At 34.2% G+C, this 25199-nt stretch overlaps 1 protein-coding gene across 4 annotated transcripts in view; it reads right to left on the reverse strand.

Annotated features, from left to right (window-relative positions):
• Positions 1-25199, reverse strand: part of FUT8 (fucosyltransferase 8) — a 151808-nt gene that overhangs the window by 74396 nt on the left and 52213 nt on the right. For 3 of the 4 annotated variants that reach the window (XR_015701903.1, XR_015701904.1, XM_087746041.1), the window contains exons 4-6: positions 14588-15013; positions 4556-4671; positions 4262-4427 (exon numbers count right to left, since the gene is read on the reverse strand). Coding sequence is in view for 1 of the 4 variants with exons in the window: in XM_087746041.1 (XP_087602167.1) it covers positions 4262-4427; positions 4556-4671; positions 14588-14790 (485 nt within the window). In the remaining 3 variants the exon portion in view is untranslated. Of the gene's footprint in view, positions 1-4261; positions 4428-4555; positions 4672-14587; positions 15014-17713; positions 17822-25199 lie in introns of those variants that run through there. The other variant, XR_015701905.1, reaches the window with a different exon arrangement.

The raw sequence follows: 25199 nt of genomic DNA on the forward strand, positions 1-25199 counted from the left end.
AACTGAAAAATTCACAGGTGATATCACACAGAAATTATTATAGGGTAGTGCAATTTTAACACACTTTCAGTCACAAAGACCTTCTTTCTTTGATTGCTCCTGCTGTGAAATATGCAGTTTTTTAGGTTTACATCTGCTAGGTTCTTTTGAGTGTGGCAGACCATCATCATGGCTTATTAATACAGATTTAGAAGAGACACACGCTAATACCAAAGACCAGAGTCAGGTGCCATGTGGAGAGCTAAAAAGTAGATGGACCAGTAATCCATGAGCCCAAGATAGCTAAGCGCAAACAAAAGATGAGCCTGCACAGGATTATTAGTGGCTATTGTGGATGGTGAAATGGCAGAAAGACAATTTCAGACAGTGGTGTTGCAGATATCTAGTAAGTCAAACTTGGTCTTTCATTGTGTTACTAACCAACAATATCAATTTGTTGTTGTTATTTTTGTTTCATACCATAAATGAAATCTTGGAGCTGCTCTTAAAAGCATTTTGCTCCTGGAAAACAGAATGGAGTAAAGAATCTGGCTATGTATTTCATCTGCATTTGATTGTCACAAATAAAGGGGGAGGGCAGACATTTTTAACACATTTTTAAAGATCAGTGTAGACATTTATGCCAGCCATATGACAAAATTACATTTAAACCTCATAGAAACTTTATGTCAACAAAAAGGAACTCAAAATAAAAAATAGTTATATGTTCCACCGAAGTCAAAGGAAATAATGTGAAAATGTGTCCAAGCACTACGCATTAAACCTTGGCCAGCTACCGTAAAAGCCCTGATGACAGCTGATCCCCAGGAGGAGAAGGAACAAAACTAATTCAGTAACAGCCACTTTGCAAACAACATAATGCCAACATAGGAAACAACCATGACAACTAGAGGATTAACGTGTTCTTTTTTGTTAACTCTATATCAAATAGTCTTTCCACTGTTAAGATGAAGTTACTTTCAACAACTCTCTTCCCTATGGCAGCTACAAGAATACAATTACACATTCCATAATGCAGGAAACTCTGCTTTGGGCAACATTGTTTCTTAACCAGAATCAGTCGTGAAATATTGGACAAAAACATCTGCCAAGACCAGCATTCTCCAGGAGAAAATCTACGCAACCCCTAGGACACAGCCAAGAAATGGTGATTAAGGCGTCCAACAAGAGAAGTGCCATCATATTAGTAGTAGACCATAACAGCACCAAGATTAACAAAGAACTCCAATACTACTTATCCAGAGTCACAGAAACTGTCTTTAAGTCTATCATCTCTTAAAAAGCAAGTTGTCTCTATGACACAACAGACTTTCCTCACAAACAAAAAAAATAAATATTAGCCACTTTCCTTACATAGCTATCTCATCATTTGATCACTACCCACCCCTTTATCTGCTTTCCCACATAAGGAGGGCATTACAAACTGCCTTAAGTACTTATAATTAGCACTATTTTTTCTAATCCAAATATTAGTATTACAATATCTAAGATGTACGTTTATGTAATATATATATATATAAAAATAAGTAATACCAGCTTCACATGCAATGTTCCATTTATCTAAGATACATAGGTAACAATTTTTTAAGACATAACCGTCAACAAACGGGTATTCAGCAACTTGTTAAATCGCTTAAAAAAATCAACAAGTCCACATGTACTTCAAAAAAGAACCCCCAGCAATGACAAAAAACCCCACCAAAAAGCTGTGATTCTCAGAGTGAATGAGAGCATCTGATTTGCTCATTCTAAACTTATGTTATGTTCCTTCCAGGAGAAGAGACCCGATGGACTGTGTGGAGGGAAAAAGAGACCACTCCTTCCCTTGTGAGCTACTGTGCATTCTAAGGGAAAAGAACAACCCAGAGACAGCAGTGCATCACCGGCCAAAGGACGTGCACACAAGGAGTTGGGAGCTCTCCTGCAACTCACGCAGCAAGACTGAAAGATTAAAGGGAAAGCCTGACCTCAAAGGTGAAGGAATGAACATCCTCGGAACTAGAGGCAACAAGAGGAGCATTCTGCAACACAAGATAATTTTATTGCCCAAAGCCAATGTTGTAAATACACCAAGAACACAGGCTGAATATTGTAGAAACATTTTTGTATTTGTTTTCTCTTATGCAATTACTTTGAATTTCCATATTGTAAAAAAATTGTCTGCATTTTATTTTAATAAAACCTAGTTTCTGGCTGTTTGGTTTTTGCTTAAATTATTTAGTCCTCTTTGGGGACCTCACCACACAGGAAGGTCTACACAGATCTATTACTAAGACTCAACAGACTCCAGGACATTCTGCTTCTGATAACCACTGTGTCAGTCTAAAGAATACTTTTATTCAACAAGAAAATTCTCAAATAAAGGAAAAAAAAAAAAAGAGAGGCTGTGATTGCTTGCATCATATACATACTTCTTCCAGTACCACAGTGGTTTCAGACTTCCACAGTGGGATTCATCTCATAACTTCCAGAGGTCTACAATGCAGACTTTTATTATTCAATGCAAAGGAGTATGCATTTCTAGTATGGGTTTCAATCTCATCCTGAAGTACAGAGAGATGTGAAGACAAGGCTGTGAGAAATAGAGAAACTTGCAAGTTGGGCTTAATGAATAAATAGTCATTGGTGTAGGAAGGAAAGGAGTAAGAAAATGATTCATCCTGGGAGACAGGGACATAAAAACCTTCTGGCATCAAACACACAACATTATTCAAGGTTCCACTGTGGCCACTACCTGATGTGATGCTGGCTATATAAACAGAGAGTAACGTGTACACAAGTGATTTTGTTCCCATGATGGACTTCATTAAATCTGGGATTAGACTACTTGCTCCAGTTTTGGCACAGACAGTTTAAAAGGTACATCAAGAATCAATGACCCAAAGTCCAAGAAACCCAAATGGAAATCACTTCTCTGGAGAATGAATATTTCTGACTGGAGGTAACTATTGAAAGAAACTGTCCAGGGAAATGGCAGCTTCTCTGTCAGTTGACTGTCAAACTGAAGATCTCAAGTCTTTTGGAAAATTCTGCTTCAAGCTAGCACTACTTTTATTTCAGTCAAACATACATAATTGCACTCAGCAGAGAAATAATTGGATGAAATGTAATGGCCTGTTTTATATAGATCATAATTCTCGATAATTGAATAGTCCCTTCTCACTTTAAACTCCATCAATCTGTGACAAACTGGGTTTTGGAATTGTGGAAGATTAAATCACAAAATTTAATGAACTAAATTATTTCCCCATATTAATAATCAAATTCATATTATTTTAAAACTATGTTTTAAATAATGTTTACATTATTTCCAAAGAATTGAAAATTTTTACTGTTTTTTCTTTTTACTACAGTATTATTTTTGAAGGCGCATGCTTTACTACTGATGTTCACACATGCAGATCTCAGCTTTTTAGGGAAAGAGTTACTTGTTTAAGGTGGTATATTTAGTTAATTCAACTATTTTCTTGTGATTGTTTACTACTGAGACACAAATTGCCACTGCAATCCTGTTGGGAACAGAGTTATAAATATGATAGACTTACAGACAGATTTTACTGAATTTTTAACACTTCCTGGATTAATTTTGTTCAGCATGAACAAAACTCATACAGAATGTTTTAGTATAATACAAAATGTACTTCAACAATGGGGAGGCCAGAAGATCAACAACAACTGAAAATATAATTCCAACACATCTTTGAACAACATAATAATGACAGTATAATTAAAGGTCATTTCTATCTGAAATATTCTGTTGAATTCTAGTTACAAAAACAAGTGACTTTTCAGAATGACAATTAGTCCTGATATTAAGATATTACCCAATTTTGAAGCAATTCCAATTATATAATATCCCAATGATCAATGTATCTTATATTCTAGTATTTATGAAAGGCACAATCAGATACCTAAAATAAATATTTTTAAGGTTTTTTAATGTTTTTTTTATATGTACAAGTATGCACATATGTGCAACTGAAAAGCAGCAAGTGGCATCCAGGACCCAGGTCTTCTGATTAAAAAACGAAAATACGTCAGGTTAAAAGGTCATATTCTAAGCTGTAGTGATATAAGCTGGATATATACTTTATGTTCCATGAAATACTACTAATAATTTTATGTTCATACTTCAGACATGATATTTTAGCCCACACACCAGTAGTTTATCCTCAGAGATTTTTAAGCAGTATATCAGTAGTTTTCTTAACTCAACCCATAATCCTCACAATATATATACAGAATCAACTAATACAAGTACCTTTCCTGATGACCCAAATCAGACAGAAATTCATCAATGCGTCCTTGCAGTTCATTTCCTTCTAGATTTTTCAACTTCTTCAATTCACTCTGGAGAAAAAACCAAAGTTCCTTAGCCCCATTTTCAATCCTCCTCCTCAATATTTCATGGTCTCTTCCAAGGCCTCCTATTATTACAAAAAAAAAAAAAAAAGTATCAGCACTTGTAGCTGAATTATTTGTTAAGAAAGTAATACATTTGTGATATTGAATACCAAAACTTGTTTTAGAATTAAAAGAAAACTTATCTACCAACCATCTCCTGTCCGCTTCTTATAGTTTTCTATCTGTTCTTTGGCCTTTAAAAGTTGCTCCTCTAAAGCATGTACCTTTCCTGCAGCTGGTCCCTGATCAATGGGACCATCTGGTATCCTAGGATGTAGAAAATAAAGAAATTATATGATTTATAAACATAATTGTTATTTGATAAATTATTTGCAATAACAATTCAGCTCTCCTCCCATTTTTGTTCCATACTGTTTTGCTGATAAGACTTCTTGGCACTGTCTTGAAGCCAGACAAAATTAAACATATTAACATAAATAAAGATTTTAAAACTTCAATCCCATAAGAGAAAAACAGTACATTACACAGCTGCAGCACACAAATTCAACCTGGTGTTAAACTGTGCTGTTTACAAGACTTCCACTCATTGACAAGACCAATCCTAGGCTCTACTTGTGAAAGTAGTATTTGCAGCAGCTTAACCCATTTCCTGCAAGAAACTGGAAAACCATGACTGACTGGCACACAAGCAAAGCCTAATCAAGGGATGTGCCTTCACAAGACTCAAGTTCTGGCTCCTTTTTATACGCACACATGAAATACATTCTGGTCTTGAATGCTGGCCATATATTCTTAGAGGACCAGAGCTCCAGAACTGGAACTCCACTGTTAAGTCTTCCTGCATATTGGCACAAGATGATTTCAATGTATTTTCTGGACTCAGAAAAAGACCCTAGCTTCTTAAATGTACCATCATGATAATTTTTTTATGACAACTCTGGCATTCTAAACTGCTGGTCACCTAAAACAACACTAAAAACTGTAACATCCGTTTGTGAAATCTCTGCTACGTGAGCAGAGGAGAAGTATGGAAATATGTATCCTGAAATCTATGAGCCATAAATCAGCCCTGAGGGTATTATTGAGGTTTGTTCATCATCTCAACTCAAATCCACGTATTAATAAACTGAAATTATTAAAGTATAGAAAATAGATGCTATCTTCTATTTGCCTCACAAATTAAAAACTAATGCAGGGAAAATAAAACCTCATCTCATCTCTAGATAAATTACACTTCTGGTGGATCTAAGGGTTAAAAATTATTCCACCTTTTCTAAGACTTTTGTAAGAGCTGACTCTGAAAAGGAAAAAAGGAAGCAGATGTATATTGAAAGTCTTGAGAACTGTAAAGAATACAGAATTCTTGCAGAACATGAAGATGATTCTTCATTCATAATGGAATATGAGCATAAAAAAAAAAGGGATATTCTCTCCACACACACATACACAGGTATGTGTATCAAGGTACCGTATGGGAAGACCCCTTGCCAGGCTAAAGATGCCTCTAGCATAAAGAAAATAGTGGTTAGAGGGAGTATCTTCACCCTAAACCAGAAACGACAGCACTCTAAAGATCCTACTGAGATGTCATTAACTTTATTGTCTCTCAGATCTGGATAATTAAATACCAATAAAAATTTAGGAACTGATGAAAAGTCCATTTTCACTGGAACATTTTTAGGGAGTAAATACCTAATGTGAGCATCAGAAAGTTGTATCACACAAAGCACAGCATTTAAGCCTCTTTTTTCAGAGGGAGGTGGGAGAGGTGGAAAAGGAAGCTACGTAGGCTGACAGAAAATTAGTAAAAAAAATTCTGCACAGTAAAGCTCCTTATTGAAAGCAAATTAGGGATAATTAAATTATTGCAAAATATTTATTTGTGTTTTAAAGCTACGATGGTAAATAGAAAGGAATTATCAATAACTGTTCATATATCTGGGTTTTTTTGTGCACTGAGGGAACAAGCATGACAAAATTGATGAAAATATTCTAATCTTAAACATGTGCACTCCCTAAATATACTCCCTCTGTATGAACAATCCAGTTGTGAATTTGTTTCTACAACAAATGCACAGTATGATGCTATACTGAGATACAGTACTATATTGCCACGTACAAGACAATACAAACTTTTTAAAAGCGTATTGAAACATATTTAAGCTCTTGCCCTAGTTTAAAACCACAAGGTTGAAATGTATTTGTGATCTGTCAAGTTGGTATCACAATTTAGATTGTGACAGGACAACTAACCACAAAATTACCAGGAAAAATGGAATGGCTTTCACATTCCCTAAACATAGAATTTGTGAAGAACAATAAGGTAAAAGGCGTAGAATTTGCAAAGAACAATAAGGTAAAAGGATACAAAATCATTACCATAGGAAATCTTCAGACAGCCCGCACATCCTCTGAACATAAGGGAAGTTTGCTAAAGTAGCAATTACAGAATCCTACAGAAGGACGGTTGCGGATGATATGAAAGAAGCACAATAATTCTGACCATTTGATATAATTAAGATTTTAAAAAAGAAAAGTACATGCCATTTAACATTCAACTTGCTTTGGCATACTGCAATAAAAATGTTCACTATACTTAGGTTGTTAGATAAAATGAGCTAGGATGGTGGGGGGCATTCTCTCAAGCCAGTTGTTTGGGCTTTTAAAAACTACATCATTTTAGGATAAAACTAAGATAACTTATTCTTTTTGCAATTTTGTCTCTACATCTGTTACCTCATCAGACTTGGAATTGCTGTCTTCCTCACTTTCATCCAGTCTCAAAATTAAGGAAAATGTTCTTCTCTGCAACCAGCACAGCTTGCTTGTTACTGCCCTCTACAAGTACATCAACTGAGTTGGAGATAAGGCAACATTTGAGGGAAAAGTGTTTGAATTAAAATCCTTATCTATACTCACGGGATCATCTATTCAGTGTGTTAAAAGTATGTTTGTCTAAACTAGGATGATTCTAATTATCAATAAAAGAACATGTCAGTGAGCATCCAGAAAAGAATATCCTTCACTTATTGCTATGACAACATGGTAAATTAAGTTATAAATACAAAATAAACGAAATAATAATCCACTTACATGTGCAGCCATGATAATACACCAAATAGAGGGTTTGTTTGAATAATTTTTCTCAATATTTACAAGGTGTGATTTTTGCATGCCGTTTCCTACCATTTTATAGTAAATATAAATGATCTTTTCCATAATGAACTCATATCAAATAAAGATATTACTGTATAACTCTAAACATCAAAAAGATTATGTTGTACAGATAACCCTTTTCTGCTTTGTCCCCTTGTTTAGTAATCCAGCTACACTTAAAGTCAGAAAAAAGAATTCTGTATACATCATCCCTATCACTGAGGCCTTGTCTCATCACCTTCAGGTAACATAGATGGGCAATGGCAAAGTAGAAATCTCTAATATGAATCTCCGAAGGCAAAAAGAACCACTCAAAAATTAATTGCAGTGACATTCAATTTAGCTGGAAGAACTGCCATATTGTGTAAAATAATTGTAAAAAAATTTTTAAGCATACAAAAAAATTTATAAAAAGCATTCTAACCTTTTCCTATTTGCAAGGTATTTTTAAAAAGTTACACTAATTTATCAGCAAAAGGGAATATGTAAAATTTTGTAAGTTCACACTCGAATATTTTCTCATTCTTTCATTTATATCTCTCTGGGTTCTTTGTGTGGAGCTGGAAGGTTTATAACTAACTAAAGCCACATCATGATTGGCTTTTCTTCTTTCACTTTTTTTTTTCCTTCAAGAAGAAAATTATGTTTAATTATAATGACCATTAAAACACACAAACAAACAAAAAGAATATATGTCACTTCGCCCTTCTAAGATAAAACCTCCTCAGTAAATAAAACCGAAATAAAACACTCAATGTTACCTGCAAATAAAGAGTGAGCAGCATCCCTTAGCAATTTAAATCAGCACAGCCCTAATCAGTGCTGATTTATATGCACTGAAGATGTGTCTCTTCCCTTAGGTTAGAATTGCACAAAAACCAATAAAAAGAGCAGAGATGCAAACCATATAGTTCAATGATTTTCCTCCCTCACACATTGGCCTGTGCAATAGCCCCAGCTTCAAACTTGAGACACTTTAAATACATGCAACAGAGAACAGTACTTTAAAATAAGATTTAAATTTTTATCAACCCAAAGCTATTCTTGTATCCAAGTCCCTTTCAATGCTTACTACAGGCTTACTGGGCCCAACAACTGCCCAGAGTAATTGATAGAAGTACTTTAACAGAGTTGCTTACAATTAATTGGTCCTGAGTTTGGACTCTCTCCCAGCCTCAGCACCAACTACATTAAAGCAACTATAGTGCTCTTTCAAAATTAAAATCCCACCTCTTCTTTCTGAAGCTACACTCACAAGTATGAGAAAAAGTCTAGAAATACTGGTGTTTGGTTTTATTTGTTTGATTACATTTCGCCCTTTTCCATTCCTGTTCTACTTTATAACACATGATCCTACTCAGATAAGAAACAGGTTATCTTATTTATTAGAAGAATTGCAGGTTCTACAAAATGTAATATTTAATAGACTCTGGAAAGTACACATATACGGAATGTGATGTATTAGTAATATGAAGACAATCTGAATACATTTAACAAGATGCTCTATTTCCCTGAAGAGAACTCTGAAATTACTGGTTCCTATACTTCCAGGCTTATCTTCCAGGAGAGGATAGCACTAATATACAATAAAAGATAAAAATTTGACTATCACCCACCAAGACACAAAGGAGCACATGAATACTAGGAACCAATAATGTATTGCAAAAAAGCAAGTCTAGGACACAGATGAAGGCATACACACAAGTCTTCCAGTTTCCATTTAAGAAAATCATACATTATAAAAGCTGTAATTTTAAGCTCTCCTCCTCCTAAAAGCCTTGTATCATCTAGATGCAACAGTGACAGCCTTTAGCAGTCATATTATAATCCTACTAGTAAATAAAACGTTCAGGTAAAACTACATTACAGGCAAGCAATGAAACAACATTACGTAATACTATCATTTGATTATTACTCCCTACAGAGTTTCCCTTAACTAACTACAAAAATTGTAAAGATTTCCCTTTTTGCTGCGAGATCTACAACATCTGTAATAAGTGTTCTTGAAAGGGCTCTTCCAGTTCTACTGGATATAGAATAGTAAAATAAGAATCTATAAAAAACCCCTCAGTTTTATTACTATTTTGCACTAATGGGACCTAGGCTGCTTCTAAAATCAACCCAGATTTGCTCACACAATATTGTTTATAAGCATGTAAGGACTACAGTAACTCTCCAAATCTCATTATAACACAATATTCATGCACATAATTTCTAAAACTCAGGCAATACAAAACATCTTTAAATCCATTTATCTTCTGCATCGCTAATATACATCTGTGCCTCTTTATAGCCCCCAAGTACGGTTTTTTACAAAGCATCATATTGGCAAAAGAAAAACTAAGGTAACTTCTCACCTAAGGCTTTCCAAATGCACTGTAAAATGGAAGTGGTGCCTGAAGTCATTTCAAGTCATCAGAAGTGCACCACAAAAAGTGTACTCAGTTCCTAAAGCACTATTTTTATTTCAGGCAATTTTCAAAAAGATGTGACTGTTCCAACTTGCACTATTGCCAAGGTACATATTAAAAAAAAGTATCTCAAAATAACCTCACCAAAAATCCTTACAAAAATATGAACTATTCTTAACCAATATTGGTAGTAAATTACAAATATTGGAAAACATCATCATCATCATCATAAAATAATAATAACAATAATAATCAGAAGAACATGATGTAGATTGTGAAATTGAACATACAGATGGGGGGGCGGGGAACAAACCACCAAACCAAACAAAAACAAACAAAAAAAAAAAAGACAGACTTCTTACTGCCCTAAAACCTTAATTCTACTCCTCACAGACCCTGTGTGAAAAGAAGCAACCAGGGCAAAAATTACAAGATCAAATACGATTTCAGTATCATACAGCAAAAAAGGGCTAAGCAAGATTTTATAAAGGTTTGTCACAGACATGACATTTCTCAACTTTTGAATGGTTGATTTTGCATGCACATAGGGTGTGTTTCATAAGGGATGTCTTTGGTTTTCTTTTTTTGTTGTTGTTGTTGTCTTTGGGGATGAGGAGCTGCTACATAAATTGGCAGTAAAAGAGCATTTAAATCTTGGAGTGAAAGATCACTTCTTGTGGTTGTATGCTGGCCTTCACAGTTGAAACTAAGCACAGTCCAGGTCCTATTTTCAACCATCCCAGAGGACTGACACTTTTACCAGGTGAGAAGAAAGTCAGAGAAGTCACAAGAACCCATTATAATGGGAAATGCCAAGCAATCGAAATGTATTGTATTGAAATGTATTTTACCATATAACCAAGGGCCTCATGTAACTGAAGATGAAATACCAGTTTTCTCTAACTTCAAAATGGAAATTGTTACAACTTATACTTTTATTAAACTACTGAATTCTTGTAACCATATCTGCTTTCTGTCCCTTCTTTCCTGCCCTAACTAGCTATTATTAATGGCACAGCTAGATATTATGCTAATTTTCTACCGTTCACAAAGTTTCTTCGCCCACTAAGATAAATTCTGTTAACTTGGAGCTTTTTACAATCCAAAAGTTTTATCTAATTATGTCAAAATACTTTAACTAGTTTAGTAAATCAGATGCCTGTTTATTGTTATAATTTTCCAGGTAGGCACTCTCATCTTATTTAAACTCCTCCAAAAGTAACCTTAAGTTAGAGTTATTACTGAAACATGCTTAAATTCATGCATTAGCTTAACCCTGTTGCGTGCCATAATATATTCTGTATCTTCATAAAAAGTGTGCTTCTTTTCTGTTGGAATAAAAAAAACCTTCTAGTTCTCTAGATATAAAATCTTAGTGGAGAAGGATGGCAAAAACAAGTTTTTACCTCAGTGTAACAAAATCCAACTTGGCAATAGGGTTTACCTTTACGAGCTACACTGATGCAAAGACTGTCATCTTAGCCACTCAGATTTCACAGCCAGCATCAGTAATTAAGAGTTTTCAGTACAAAACCAAAACTTCTAGCAATTAAATCATATTCAAATAATAGTTCCAGCCTTTCTGCCTTTGATCTGTAAAGCCCAAAACAAATTATGTCTTCACTTTACGTTGTTAACTGGAGCAAAAGTAATCTTTTCTGTCTAATTCTAATTCAATTTCTGAAGTTAAGAGGTGTTTTGTTTCTTTACTATATGTTCATAGCAGCAGTGACCTCTTCCAGGGCACAGACACTGGATCCATGGACTGTTGGCTACTGCCTTATTTTAAATAGCCATATTGCTATAAAACTGCAAATGGGACTATTTTAAAGCTGTTTTTAACACCACTTGCTCTATCTGGCAAACAAAGAAATGAGATACTGAAATTCTATATCACATTTATGATTTAATACTTTAATGATGCAGGTTGACCAGGATATATCTCAAACCTATTTGTGAAGTTTCTAGAAAAACAGTATCATGTGTTTTGCTGTATAAAAATAATGAAAAGGCTCTACATTGTGATACATCACTTCCCTCAAATCTGGTACTTCACCAATGTCAGATCACTTCCAGCAAAAACTATGCCTGAATATCTTCCAGTCCCAAGCTGGCTCATTTTTGGCCAGCACTGACTACTGAACCTGGAGATGCGTTGCTGTTCAAATTGGCATTTAAATTCATTTTAGGCTTTCTCGTGCAAGAGTCTCAGATTCTCCTGTGGTTACATAGAACTACTTTGAAGAAAGTTCTCAGAAATATTTTTCAGCAACATATTCACACAAAAGAAACTGAACAGAGTCCAGTTAAGACAGTTTTGGATCACCTAATCCAATTCTAGAAACTTGCAGCAATTAACTGAAGCATAGAGAAGGAATGTTGGAATGTTCTAACATGTTTAGATTAGCACTAAACTAATGTTTTTATTTCTATAAATCATGGAAAATTATCAACAGTATAAGCTATTATTTAAAAGTTGGCCACTAAAAATGTAATATTTGTCTGAACATAGGTAGGTTAGGGAAACAGAGAAAGGTGTTTAGAAAAATCATCACTGCCTAAAATATCGCTTAGCCTGTATCTATGCATCTACTGTATCTATTGCCTCCTTCTTGAGAGGAAAAGAGTACCGCCATCAGTAAAATCAAGAACATTTAGTCTCTTCTAGTCACTGTGTAATTTGAATTGGTCACATTTCAATGACTGTGCAATAAATTACATTACCATTTATTCAAGTCAGCCTAACATGGGGGGCTGAAAGCATGCAGGGTGGTAATCTTTACATTCAAGGCCAAATATTTCCCCCTCTGAGGCAAGAAACCCTAAGGTTCACTATTATTGTCTAATATTAAAGGAATTTAAAGATATTGTGTTTATTCAAATATAGACTTTTGCTTAATTTTCTTCATAGCAGCATATTCTCCATTACACCATTTTGTCAGCAAAAATGCATTAAACTTTTTGCCAATGCAGTTGTTATTATATATGAATAAATCCAGTTTAGAAAACTACAGACAGCTCAGCTGTTCATGGCCATATTATTCATGCTTAGTGTAGAGGGCGCTTGGGTCAGCAGCATTTCTCCACCTCTGTGCAGCACCACATGAATGCCTAGGTACTTCCTCAGGGGTGACACGTTCAGAATTAAGACATTTGTTTTCAGAACACTGAGCCTAAGCTAAGACGCCTCATCAGCATGCAGCCGTATCTTCAGTGCATTCCAGAAACCAGGAACAGAGTGCAATGAACAGAAATTTCAGTCAGGCAGGGAAGTCTACCCAGCCTACCAGATCAAATAGCCTTGGCTATGCATGAAAGAGAGAGAATGCACCACAAGAAACATCAGAACAGGGTTAAGAGGAAAGGTATTCATTTTACTGCTTCAGAGTCCACATGTGTGATTTCATTCAAATGAAGGGGAGAAACAAACTTACCTAAAGATAAGGTAACAAGAACAGGACAAGAACCATAAAACACCTTATTAAGAAAAATAAAGAGATTTGTGCAATTCAGTAACTTTTCCTCTGATTTATGAAGCAAAACAGTAAGGTAGAAGATCCAAAATGGCATCTGCTCCTAAAGTATATTAAAAGGCAAGCCCAAAATCAGTTTCTCATTGCCAAGCAAGAACGACCCAAGAGACATGATGGAGACTCAACTGCCAGTGCCCCTTGCTCTCCATGTTCTACACAGGTAATCCTGGCCAGACCACTTCTACACACACGTCCTGGTGCTTGTGAGTATGTGGTTGTAAAAGAGACAGTAAGTAAATTCAGCTCACTTAAAGATTTCAAAAATAAACATCACCCTCCCATTCTGTAAAATCTTGTCTTGAGCTTTGCTCTTCTCTAGCTTCCTAAAACATACGAAGCCTCTACACTTGTGTCCATGATCCATCAGCACTTTTAGGCTGTGTGTGGTGATGTCCATATACTTCGGTCCAATCTGACTCTGGCATCACATCCTGCCTAAGAAGCTGTCCCTTGCAAGTTCTTGGGAAAGGAGGTACCAGAAGTCTACATTAAAAGCTGTCTGTCTGAAGAGGTGAAAGAAAACACTTTAAATTGTAATTGTATCAATCTGTAATGTACCAAAAACTATAAAAAGGGAGATGATCCTACTATTTTACAAGTATTGCTACAAGTTTAGCAGCAAGGCAAGGAAAAAAAACCCTAGTTAAAAGAATTCATATAATGCAGCAGTCTACTGCAGCTCATCTTCAGCAAGTCCACATTTATCTTCAACAAGCTGTACAAATGTTTTCAGCACTTTTAAAACAAGCTCTTCCAGTTACTGCATGCAGAAGTGCAGAAAAGTCACTAGCTGTTCTAACTGGTTTGAACGTCATAATAATTGCACTTGTTTGAAGTTGGCAGCGAGGAGTTAATCACCTACAGAGCTCTGTTATCATGACAGTAACACTTGGACACCATTAAATAATGACTACATTAGACCAAAACTAAATGTATGTTATTTGTTTAAAGGTTTTTGCAATATATTTTCAGTTACAGCACTGATTAAAACAATTTCTATACTTTTAAATGTTAAACACTATTTTACAAAAAAAAAAAAAAAAACACTAACAACTTTCTATTTAATTTTTGGTATTTCATATAACCATTTTCTGAAAAGTCTTAATCACTTTTAGATCCTACCTGAGAGATTCTGCCATCCGCCTTAAGTCTTCATTTTGTTGCTTTAAACGTTCAAGTTTAGCAAGTATCTTGGATAATTCGCGACTAGAGTGATCTGGATGCTCATTGTCTCGTACCAGGTGTCCACCAATATAAAAGAGTAAAGTTCCCCAAGCAAAGAGGATGAGCATAATCCAACGCCAGGAACCAGTCCATGGCCGCATTTTCAGAAGTTCAATTCACTCCAGAACTGCTTCTGCTCACAAAATAACAAACATTTTAAGTCCTTGGCCTGTACAAAAGCGGACAATTTCAGTTCCTCTGCTTCACCACATTGTACCGGAGAAAAATTGTTCTCAGTGTTTATCTTACTGCAGCTCCTTAAAGAAGATCCTTATGGGGTTGTACATAGAACACATTAATATCGCATCATTCTTGGTTTATATTCTGTGAAAAGAATAAAAAACAATCTGAAATTATAATTCTGATATAAATAATATATTGGATTGCAATTAAGCTAGATGTATTGTCATTAACATTCAGGAATGATGATAGACAATGTTACTACTTTCTGTCAAGGAGAAAAAGAAAAAAAGCTTTTAACTTTCCATAATAAATATGCTGAGCTCAAGAATGAATCACATAAATAATATGCAATTAATTCTGGGTTTGCAATGGACAGAAGAAATGCTGCGTTTTATAAGGGAAATATTTACCAATTCATGTGTCATTTCACACATTAAAATAGTTCAAAGATCATTCTGGGGTAAACTTTAATAATCGTCTTTACTATTAACAAAGACCTTTTATTCAATTACAAATTCATCTTCATTTTTTTCACTTTTATGAACTCTCTTCTCCATTTTTATTATGACTCCCACCCTGTAACAGAAGAGTTATAGCCATTCTAACAATATATTCTACTATTTGCAAGTAGAGTGGACTATTAGCAGCTGTAATACCAGTTAAGCAACTTGCAAGCGTGGCAAAGAGTGTAAGCACTAATTTCTAAACAAACAGTCCATTGTACATCTTACTCTTAAATTCATAGCGGCCTCTGAAATGCCCGTCTAAAATTAAACCCAAAATTTTATTTCTTGCTTAAAATAGCAAGACAACACTTCTCTCTTTACCCTTCCACGGTACATGCTAAAACAGATAAGAAGAAACACTGAACATTTAAGAGGTAGAAAAGAGGAGGTTTTCAAGTAGAACCTATGTGGCACTGTTATACTCACACAGTTGAAAATCAGGTGTGACTTTAGAAAGCTAATTTTTTAGAAATATTTTTATTCTGCTTTAAAACTATCAAACCCATTTTATTTTGACAAGTATTATTATTAAAACTATAAAAATGCAAAAGATGCTCTAAAGATAATACCTTCTCTCATCTAAAAACACTGCACCATTTAAAAAAATGCAAAATCACCTCAACTCATTTTCTACTTGGCAAAACATCATTCAATGACTGTAAGAATCTTCTCATTCTATCTAGAATAGAATTTAAGATTTAGTTGATCAGCATGTCCAAAATCTTCTAAAGTACTTCTCACCTCTCTCCCTCTTTCTCTGCAATGTAACATTTCTGTCTTTTGTAAAAGGCACATACATGCCATTTATACTCTATTTCCAAAATAATCTATATTTCCAATTCTGAAATCTGTAAATCTACCATATTTCCTCTGAAATGCTATCTACACCCACATTCTCCCAAATTATTCTTCTCTGTTTAACCCTTCTTTCACCTTAACTTCTTTTTAATTTCATTTAGCTTTTTTATTCTGTTCCAACTCATTTCAAGTTTAGAGAAAAGGCTTCCCAACTCAACCAGTCATGGAGATATGCCTGGAGCATGCACTTCCAGATACAAAAATTATAATATAGTATTAAAAATGCTGAAAAAAATTCTCTAGTTATTTTGCAGAAGGTTTTTTGTTTGTATATTTTTGAAAGAGGCAGAAAAATTCCACTTAAGACTAGTAAGATGGTACACAAGATAAATTATTTGAAAATTGAATATTACTAATGAAATGCAAAACATATGTAGTACCTCTCTCAGGTTTTCCCATCCAATGTACCTGTGACAAGGTGAGTTATAAGCAGATCAGTTTTCTTTGAATGTAATGTCAGAATCCCACATGTCATTTTCTACAGATCTCTAAAAAAGCATTATATAGCTTTTGCTTTAGCTTAGCAAAAGCATGGGATTGCCTTCAGGAAGATAGCGGTTTCTTCAACAATCTTTACAGATCACAACACAAGGAAAAAGAACCCACATTCTGTGAAACAGAATAGGTCATGCCCAACCCACAGAGGATTGTTTCTATAAGCAAAGCAAGCCTAGTTACCTGCAGGAATGCTTACTATAAAACCCTGATAGACTGAAGTTTAAGGTTTAAGTGGGAAAGTACATTCTTACATCTATACTACCAACCACCCAAGAAATGGTTGACTGGCTGCAACATGCTAAGTGAAATCACAAAGTCTGTGAAGGCAGAGGAAAGAAAAAAATAATAGGAAACTTCAAATATTCCTTTACTGATTGGGCAAATATTATGCTGGGAATTGTGATGACAATAAACAGATCTACAAACATCATAAAATTACTGCTTAAGGGAAAAGCTACTATGAAAAACTCCTGACTTAATCATAAGCAGTTTGCAGATCTTAGATCAAAACTTTTCTGCTGGAGGACCACTTTATAACAGTCTACATAATATAGTCAAGATATGATCTCCTTCTAGGAGCCACAAAGTAAAAAAATTCACTACAGCTGTAATTAATTTCAAGAAGAGGACCTATTTTAAAAGAGAAGTGGACTCCATGCCACCTTGAAAGATATCATGGTCCTAATTAAAACAGCAGGTAAAGTGACTATTATAATTAGCAAAGAAAGTATTCTTTTAGAAAGTCACAATCACGATCAAATGATTAGATAGATAAGACTGTAAATTCTGGTACATTAAAGACATAAAAATTAATGCTAAACCTTTTATCAAAAGACAGCTTACTAGAGACTTTAAGGTCAACAAATGATCAGAGTATGTAAGAATTGTTTAGAGTACTCTGCAAGGAAAATACTGACTTTCTTTTTTTCAATCTGTTGTTCACAACACAGGAGCTTAAGCAGACTCACAAATCAGGTACCTTCTTTGTAAGAGGAAGCGCTGATCTGTTTCATACAACAGCATTAGTAGAACAGGCTATCAAACAAATCCACAAATTAATATAACAAGTCATCAGGAACAGATGACATTCTTCCAGCAGTTCTAAAGAAGTTCAAGAATGCAACAGTTTAATTATTAACAGTAGCATGTAACATCTCACTTATAATAACCTTGTAGCAAAGGAATGGAAAATGAAAATAGTAATCTGAATTCTTTGCAAGGGCTACAGCAGGGATCCCTGCAACTAGAGGCCAGTAAAAAAACAACATTCGTATCAGGCAAACTGGCAGAAATAATAATAGGATGGTAAATAAAGCTGCAGACATATGGATGAATGTAATCAAAGTAAAAGTGTACTAACATGGCTTTTGGAAAGAGAAACTGTGCCTCAGACATTTATTAAAGATAGTTCGAAGATGTAAACAAACACCCAGGCAAGAGAGAACCAGTTCTAATTGTTACACAGTTGATCCAGTCAATGTGGATTTCCAAATGGCATTCAACAAGGTCCTCAAAATTTTTCAAAGATACTATGCTGCGTGGAAGAAGAAAGTTCATCATATGAGTCACCACCCTGTTTAAAGAGAAGAAACTTATAGTAAGACTAGGCAATCAGTTTCTAAGTGAAAGAATGATCGGAGACCTAATTGGGACTCAGGGCAGAGTTCATACAGTTTAATATATTCATAAGCGACTTGGAAAACAAAGTGGAAAGTGCGGTAACAAAGTCTGCACATATAGTACAAAAGCTGACAGCAATGAACTGAAGGACATCAAGACACTGTCTAATGAAGAACTAAAATGAAAGATGAAAAATCAGTTCATATCTGTGTGTAGAGTTGTGTATAGATGACCTTTGAATCATTATCCCTCAGGAATGGACTTCAGCTGTAATAGGTCATTCTATAAAATATTAGCTCAGCACTGGCCAGAAAGCAACCAAGTCCTCACAGGCTTAAAACAAACAAACAAAAAACCCCCCATAAAACCAAGACACACACCCCTCCCCCCCTGCCAAAAAACACACCAAAAACCAGAAATCATTTTCATTATGTCACTGCATAAAAACACTGTATCAGGACTTTGATTACTTCATATCATTCTGATTCACCCAACTCAAAAAGACATGGTAGAAATACAAATGATACAGAAAAGGGTTACAAAAACTAGCATAGAGAGAGAACGGCCTTCAGTAACAAATAATGGCTAAATAGATTAGTAGAAAGGACAACTCAGGAATTAATGTCACAAACCTATAAAAATCATTAATGGTATAAGAAAGTAAACAGGGTTTACATTGTTGTTACTTCTGGTACAAGGGGATAACAAATAAACTTTCTGGTTTGAATAGATTAAAACCAAAAGAAGGTATTTCTCAAGATGCACAATTCCATCATGAAACTCATTTTGATCAAACAAAATATGGTAGTATCACCATAGTATCCTGGTTCTTGCAGTCTTCCCTAGACATCCACTAGTAGCCAATCTCAGAGATACATCAGGCTAGATAAGCCTTTGATCTGATACGGTGTGATAACTTTTGCAACAATATTTAAAATGTTAAACAAACAATATTTTAAATGTTATGAAAGGTTTTGTGTTATCAAACACAAGACCACCACATTTTAAAAGGGCTATCCCTACATTTACTTTATAAATACAAATTTTAGAACTCATTATTAATAAAAAAGTAATTTCCTGAGTGTTTGGTTTAAAAGGATAAATAGAAACTCAGACAGGAGAAATGTCAGACAATCTTTTTGAGGAAGAAAATGGAATGGTAGCTTCTTCACGTACTTGTCTAAGGTTCTGAGGATAACATTGGTGAAGTACTTCTGTCTCTCCAGAACTTATAAAATTTTCAAGTGTATATATGGGGGAAAAATAACTAATTCCATTTTTATTTACATCACTGTACATCTCGAGCAATTAATGGGGTACAGTAATTATTTTCAAGTACTTTGTTCTTGTAGGACCTTCACATTGCTTGCACACAAGTGATTTTAAAGTGCCAACACTTTAAATTTAACTTTCTTTTTTTTACTTCCTGAAAATAAAATTATGTCTAAAATAATTAATGGACTTAATATTTACTCTTAAACATTTTATATAACATGCAAAAGATAACATGTTTTATCTGATTCCTATGAATCTCTGATGATGTCATAGTTCTTTTTGTAAGTTAGATCACAGTACGGTTAAATATAAAATAAATATGCCAAACTATGTGAATAAATAGGAAGAACATTCTGAACTAACATTAAACAGTCAGGCTGTATCTCAGAAAGTGGTATATCTAATTATACATGAGTTCCAACTACTCTTAACTATTGGCTTTGTAGTGTAATGTGCCTTATACATTTTTTCTTCAATTTCATACTGTTCTGTGAATGCAAAACGTCAAAGTATTTCAGTATTTCAAAGTCCATACAAGACCTTTAAATAAATCATAACTTATAATAAATAAAAGACTAGTAGAAATAAAAGAACAAATAGGGAAACAAAATCAGATCTTTAAAACTGTATCAGGTTTCTGAAAGACCTTCACATGCAGACGTATACCATAGATATCTGCCTGACAGGAAGTCAAGATGTGATGTCAATATTTATCCCTCTGTAATTTTATATAGCTGTTTATGACTTTCCATACTGTAAACTAAGGTCTGGATTGCCAAGACTGAAAGTATGAGCCTGAAGTTTGAGAAAATTCAGCAGCAACCCACAAACCCAGTAATTCAAACCTGAGATGATTTATTACACACATGGTCCTTAACATCATCTGATACTGAATATCAAAATGAGTCCACCTAAAAGGTGTAGGACAGCAGTACCAATAAATATATTTTATTAAGCAGGAAACAGGAAAATACCTAAATAACAATGATTAGTGTTATTATTATTATACAATGAAGATTCTTTATCTAAGAATACTATGTTACATTTCTTTTACCAGAGGAAGCAATGTATTTTAATTTACTAGTTTTCCCCTGAGATTTACCATGATTTCTTGTCTTATATTTGACTGGATTTACCTGTACAGAGTCCCTTGCATTTTCCAGTGCATAAGCACAGCAAAAAATAGTATATTGACAACTAGGTAATTTGCATTTTATTCCCTGCAATTTTAGATTAGTTCTTGTCTCCCTTCTAGGGGAACCCGAGAACACTTGACTACATTCTTACAATGTAAGAAAAATAATGTAAAAGTAATCTTCTAAAATAATGTAATAAGATCTCTTTTATCTCTTTGAAAGAACTCACCTGGGGTGAAAAAGAATGTATTCTTACCTGGGGTGAAAAAGAATGTATTCCTCTATTCTCCCCAAAAGCTCTTAGAATTACCTCTACAGCAACCTTTCAAGCTAATTTTCTTTTTAAATTTCATCACTACGCCCAGTTAAAAGGGTTTCAATCTGATCTCTCAGGGAAATCATGTCCCATTCATAGGAATCCAGCTACTGTCCACAGAAGTCCCTGCAACAGCACTGATGTAAGTGCTAGGTATGGACTGAAAGACAAAGCTCAGTAGAAGCAGCAGCATACAAAGGTATAGTGGCAAAAGAAGCTTTAATGCCAGTATCAGCATGGGGCTGGAGACGCCACCGTGAAACTGGTAACCTTCAGGGATTCTTGAATGTAGGCTTGTAAAGACACAGCTTTTAGCTGTCATGAAATAAAGCCGTTTGGACGTACATAAATGGTGGAAAATCTTCCACATATGAATGCAAAGGGTCTCCTGGTTCCATAGGAGGTTGACGATGATACAAACAGCTATGAAATCTTCCCAAAATAACAAGAAACAAATAGATATTGGTGGTAATTAACATCAAGGCTTTTTGTATTTAAATATAGGAGTTTTCTGTCACTCTCTATAAATCGATTTGTTATTTCAAACTCCTGTTTCGGCTACTAAAGAAATCAAACCAATATTAGGAAAAAGTTTTGCAGAATAAGAACAAAGTAATGGTAAAAGCAAATGTTAAATTGAAAGCAAGGTATCAACCTACAGTAAGCTATTTTTCAGGTTTATTTTAATCCTGTAGCTCTATTATAAAAAGTCAATACAAAATATGCAATATTATTTAATGAAGCAAAAAAGTTCTGATAAGTACTTGCTATTATAAATCATTAGGAATACACAATCTTTAATGCATCAGTTGAATGGAAAATAATACTGTGAAAAAGGAAATCAAATTAAAATTTGTTTACTGCTAAATGCATAGCACAGAAAATGTGGTTAGTGTCACAAATTTATTTAGACTTCATTAAAGAGAAGACAGAATTTGTACATAAAAATAAGGGTCTGCTTCAATGCCTTAATCAGGAAATCAAATTGTGCATACTACACATGTAAGCCACAATTGATTGTAAGCATATAAAAATGTTTTGTTGTCCAATTAACAGGGAAGGTTTGGTTAAAAACCATTGCTTCAATGCAATGCAATGCAGTGTTTACAAAATTACTAAAAGAAACAGTAAAGAGAACATTAACTTAATTAAAATAATTTTAAAAAGACTGAAGTGTAGCTCCAACATCATCAGGAGAAAAAACGTGCATCCACATCAAAGCTATTTTGCTATAGCAAAAATGATTAATCAATGAAAAAACAAATATATACTATCTTTCCTCATCTTGCCCCCATTATGCTTTCTGGTTATTTTAAAGCTTTACAAGGTACTTATAAATCAGAAACTTGAATAGCCCAATACCATAATTTCAAATGAAAGGACATCTTCCATGACTTAAATAAGATCCTTATTAACTTACTACTCCCAAAACACTTTCAATAACAAATTCAGTGATGGAGTGGAGATTTTCTCCTTGTATATTTTTGCTCACTATTCAGAATTATGACCCCAGAATAGCATTATACTTTTTCTTAGCAATGTACAGTTTCAAGTTATTTTAGGTTCAGTTCAAAGCAAGCTAAGCAAGTCTACTTTTGGCTCAACCACCTACTGACCTAGATTCACTCAAAAAAGAAAAAGTGTACCTTATGTAAATTGAAAAGAAAAAAAATTAGTCATGATGCAAATTCATACATCACTATAGCTAATATATACAGCATTATATTTAATGGCACGTACATTATCTACAACTCTTTTTTCACAGTATGGAAAGTGAAATTGACTCCACTGTTAAGGGCTATCACAATGACTTATCACTAAATGTGAAACACTCAAAAAGCATGTTACACTGTACATGCAACTTAGATTGAACTTTCACATCATTGTTAGTTTCTATTAAAAGTAAAGTAAACTTAAATAAGTTAAGTTAGTATTTTTAAGATTTCACCAGCAAAAATTATCTTCTTAGGGAAGCATGCTACTCTAAATAATGCTAACCTGCCCTGCTCTAATAAAAATAAAATATAAAAAAAAAAAATCAAACAAACAAACAATCAACTTTCCGATTCCAGTTTCTATGTAACAATGATGTGATGGCACAGCCTCTGACAAAGGATTAGAGCCTAAAGAAATAATCCCTTTATGATACTAAAATAAAACTAAGGATCAAAGGACAAAAATAACAATTAAATGTCTCTGTAGTGTTTGATACAAATAAGCAAACATTGCAAATATTATTCATAGTGTATGCAATGTATTCTTTACAAGGCTTATGTATCATTTGATTAATGAAACACCATTTTCATAATCTGAACTAGGTCATATGGGCAAGACTTCTTCAGTCAAATCCTATGTCCTCGTATTTCAGGTAACCATGTCATAGAAACCTCTTTAAGTTCCATCTAAAAAAAAAATTTATTTCCTTTCCCCGTTGTTGGAATGCTGTTTAAAAACTCACTCTTCCAATGCTTAAAACCCTTATTTAATTTCCAGGCTAATTTTATAGTTTGCTCATTTATACTTGTGTTTCCTTGCACTAGTATAAACTCAGTTTAGAGAGCTCAGTTACTGCCCTATTCTGTACACAGTGGTGTATCTACAGAAAGCAGCCATATCCCTTTTCAGACTTATACGCTAGTCTGAGTCTTATATGCTAGTTTACAAGGACTTCATTGCAAGAGGCTTACAAATTCTCCACATCCTGTACCAGCTCTCATTCCAATTAAGTCTTTTCAGAACATCAGGAATCAGAATTGTATACATAAGATGTTGCCAGTGTCTTGTATGAAAGAAATACTTGCTTTTTTCTCTTGGACTTACTTTCTGTGATATATCCTAGGACTGGATTTGTCTTTTTCATGGCCAAATTATTCTGGCAGTCAGCAACCATTTTGCAAGGACATAATACCTTCAAATCTTTTTGCACCTATATCTCTTCAAATTGATAAGCTTCCATCTTATATGAAGAAATTCTTATTTTTAATCCTTTTAACTTTGTGTTATTATACTTTATCCCATTCTACCACTCCAGTATCCCAAGTAAAAAATTCTTGCATATTTTTCTGACCCCCATTCATAACACTCCTCTACTTTGTGACTTAAATTTCATTAAAATCTATTATCTTTTTGTGACATTGTCACTACTAAAAATACCCAAGATGAATAACAGATGTAATCCACTGCACTAATAGCCTCTCTCCTCCAGTCTAATACTCTTCCTTGCAGCACAAGTCACTGTCACGTCATCCTGTCAGCTACTTCCTTTTCCAAAGAATTCTACTTTTTATCCACATTTTCTCTAACTCAATTATCTTCTATGTGCCAAGAAAATGCTGAAAGGAAGTTCAAATACGCAGTTTCTCCCAAACTACGTTTCATTAGGAAATTCACTTTCCCTCATTGAAATAGTTAATAAGTAAACCTAGAATACACCAGATCAATCAATCTTTGGCAGACCTGTGTTGCATTTATCTCATTTTCCATTTTCATCTAGCTCTACTTTGTTAATTGTCATTTCTTTCAAAATGTGTCCCCATGCTTTGCATACTCCTGTGATCAAGCCAGGGCTGGTAATTATTTCTAATTCTAGCATTCATCTATACTAATCCCAAGAGACTTTATCCAATTTAGTTCCAAACTTTTTAGAGTATTGACTGGAAACAATTTAGAAAGCATTTCATTCATCCATTACTTTTTAATTACCTTTATTAATATACAAATTATATATATATTATTTTCTTCAACCAGAGAACAGAAACCCAAACAACAGAAAAGTACCCAAAATTAAGTTCCTTCAGTTTTCTATTCAAGTTCACTGTTTCAGTTATATAATTTTATTTTTCTATCCATATAAACTATCCATTCCCTGCCCTTTCTAGAACAATGACATAAATTTTGTAGTAGTCCATATGTATACTTAATTATTGTGCAAATTTACTTCTTTTTTCTTCTTAACTTCTATTCACATGTATCACAGGACATAAGTAAACATAATTATGAGACTTGCTTACTATTTACTCCTACATCCACACCTTCATCTTTACTACTGTTTCTGCAAAAGCCTAATTTTATACCTGTATGGATTGCTCTGAGGAATTTGTGTGATTTTTCTCTTCATA

The sequence above is a fragment of the Nipponia nippon genome, unplaced genomic scaffold (genome assembly GCF_047370975.1).
Source record: "Nipponia nippon isolate SJK-2023a ecotype South Korea unplaced genomic scaffold, ASM4737097v1 scaffold_10, whole genome shotgun sequence".
Classification (NCBI taxonomy): Eukaryota; Metazoa; Chordata; class Aves; order Pelecaniformes; family Threskiornithidae; genus Nipponia; species Nipponia nippon.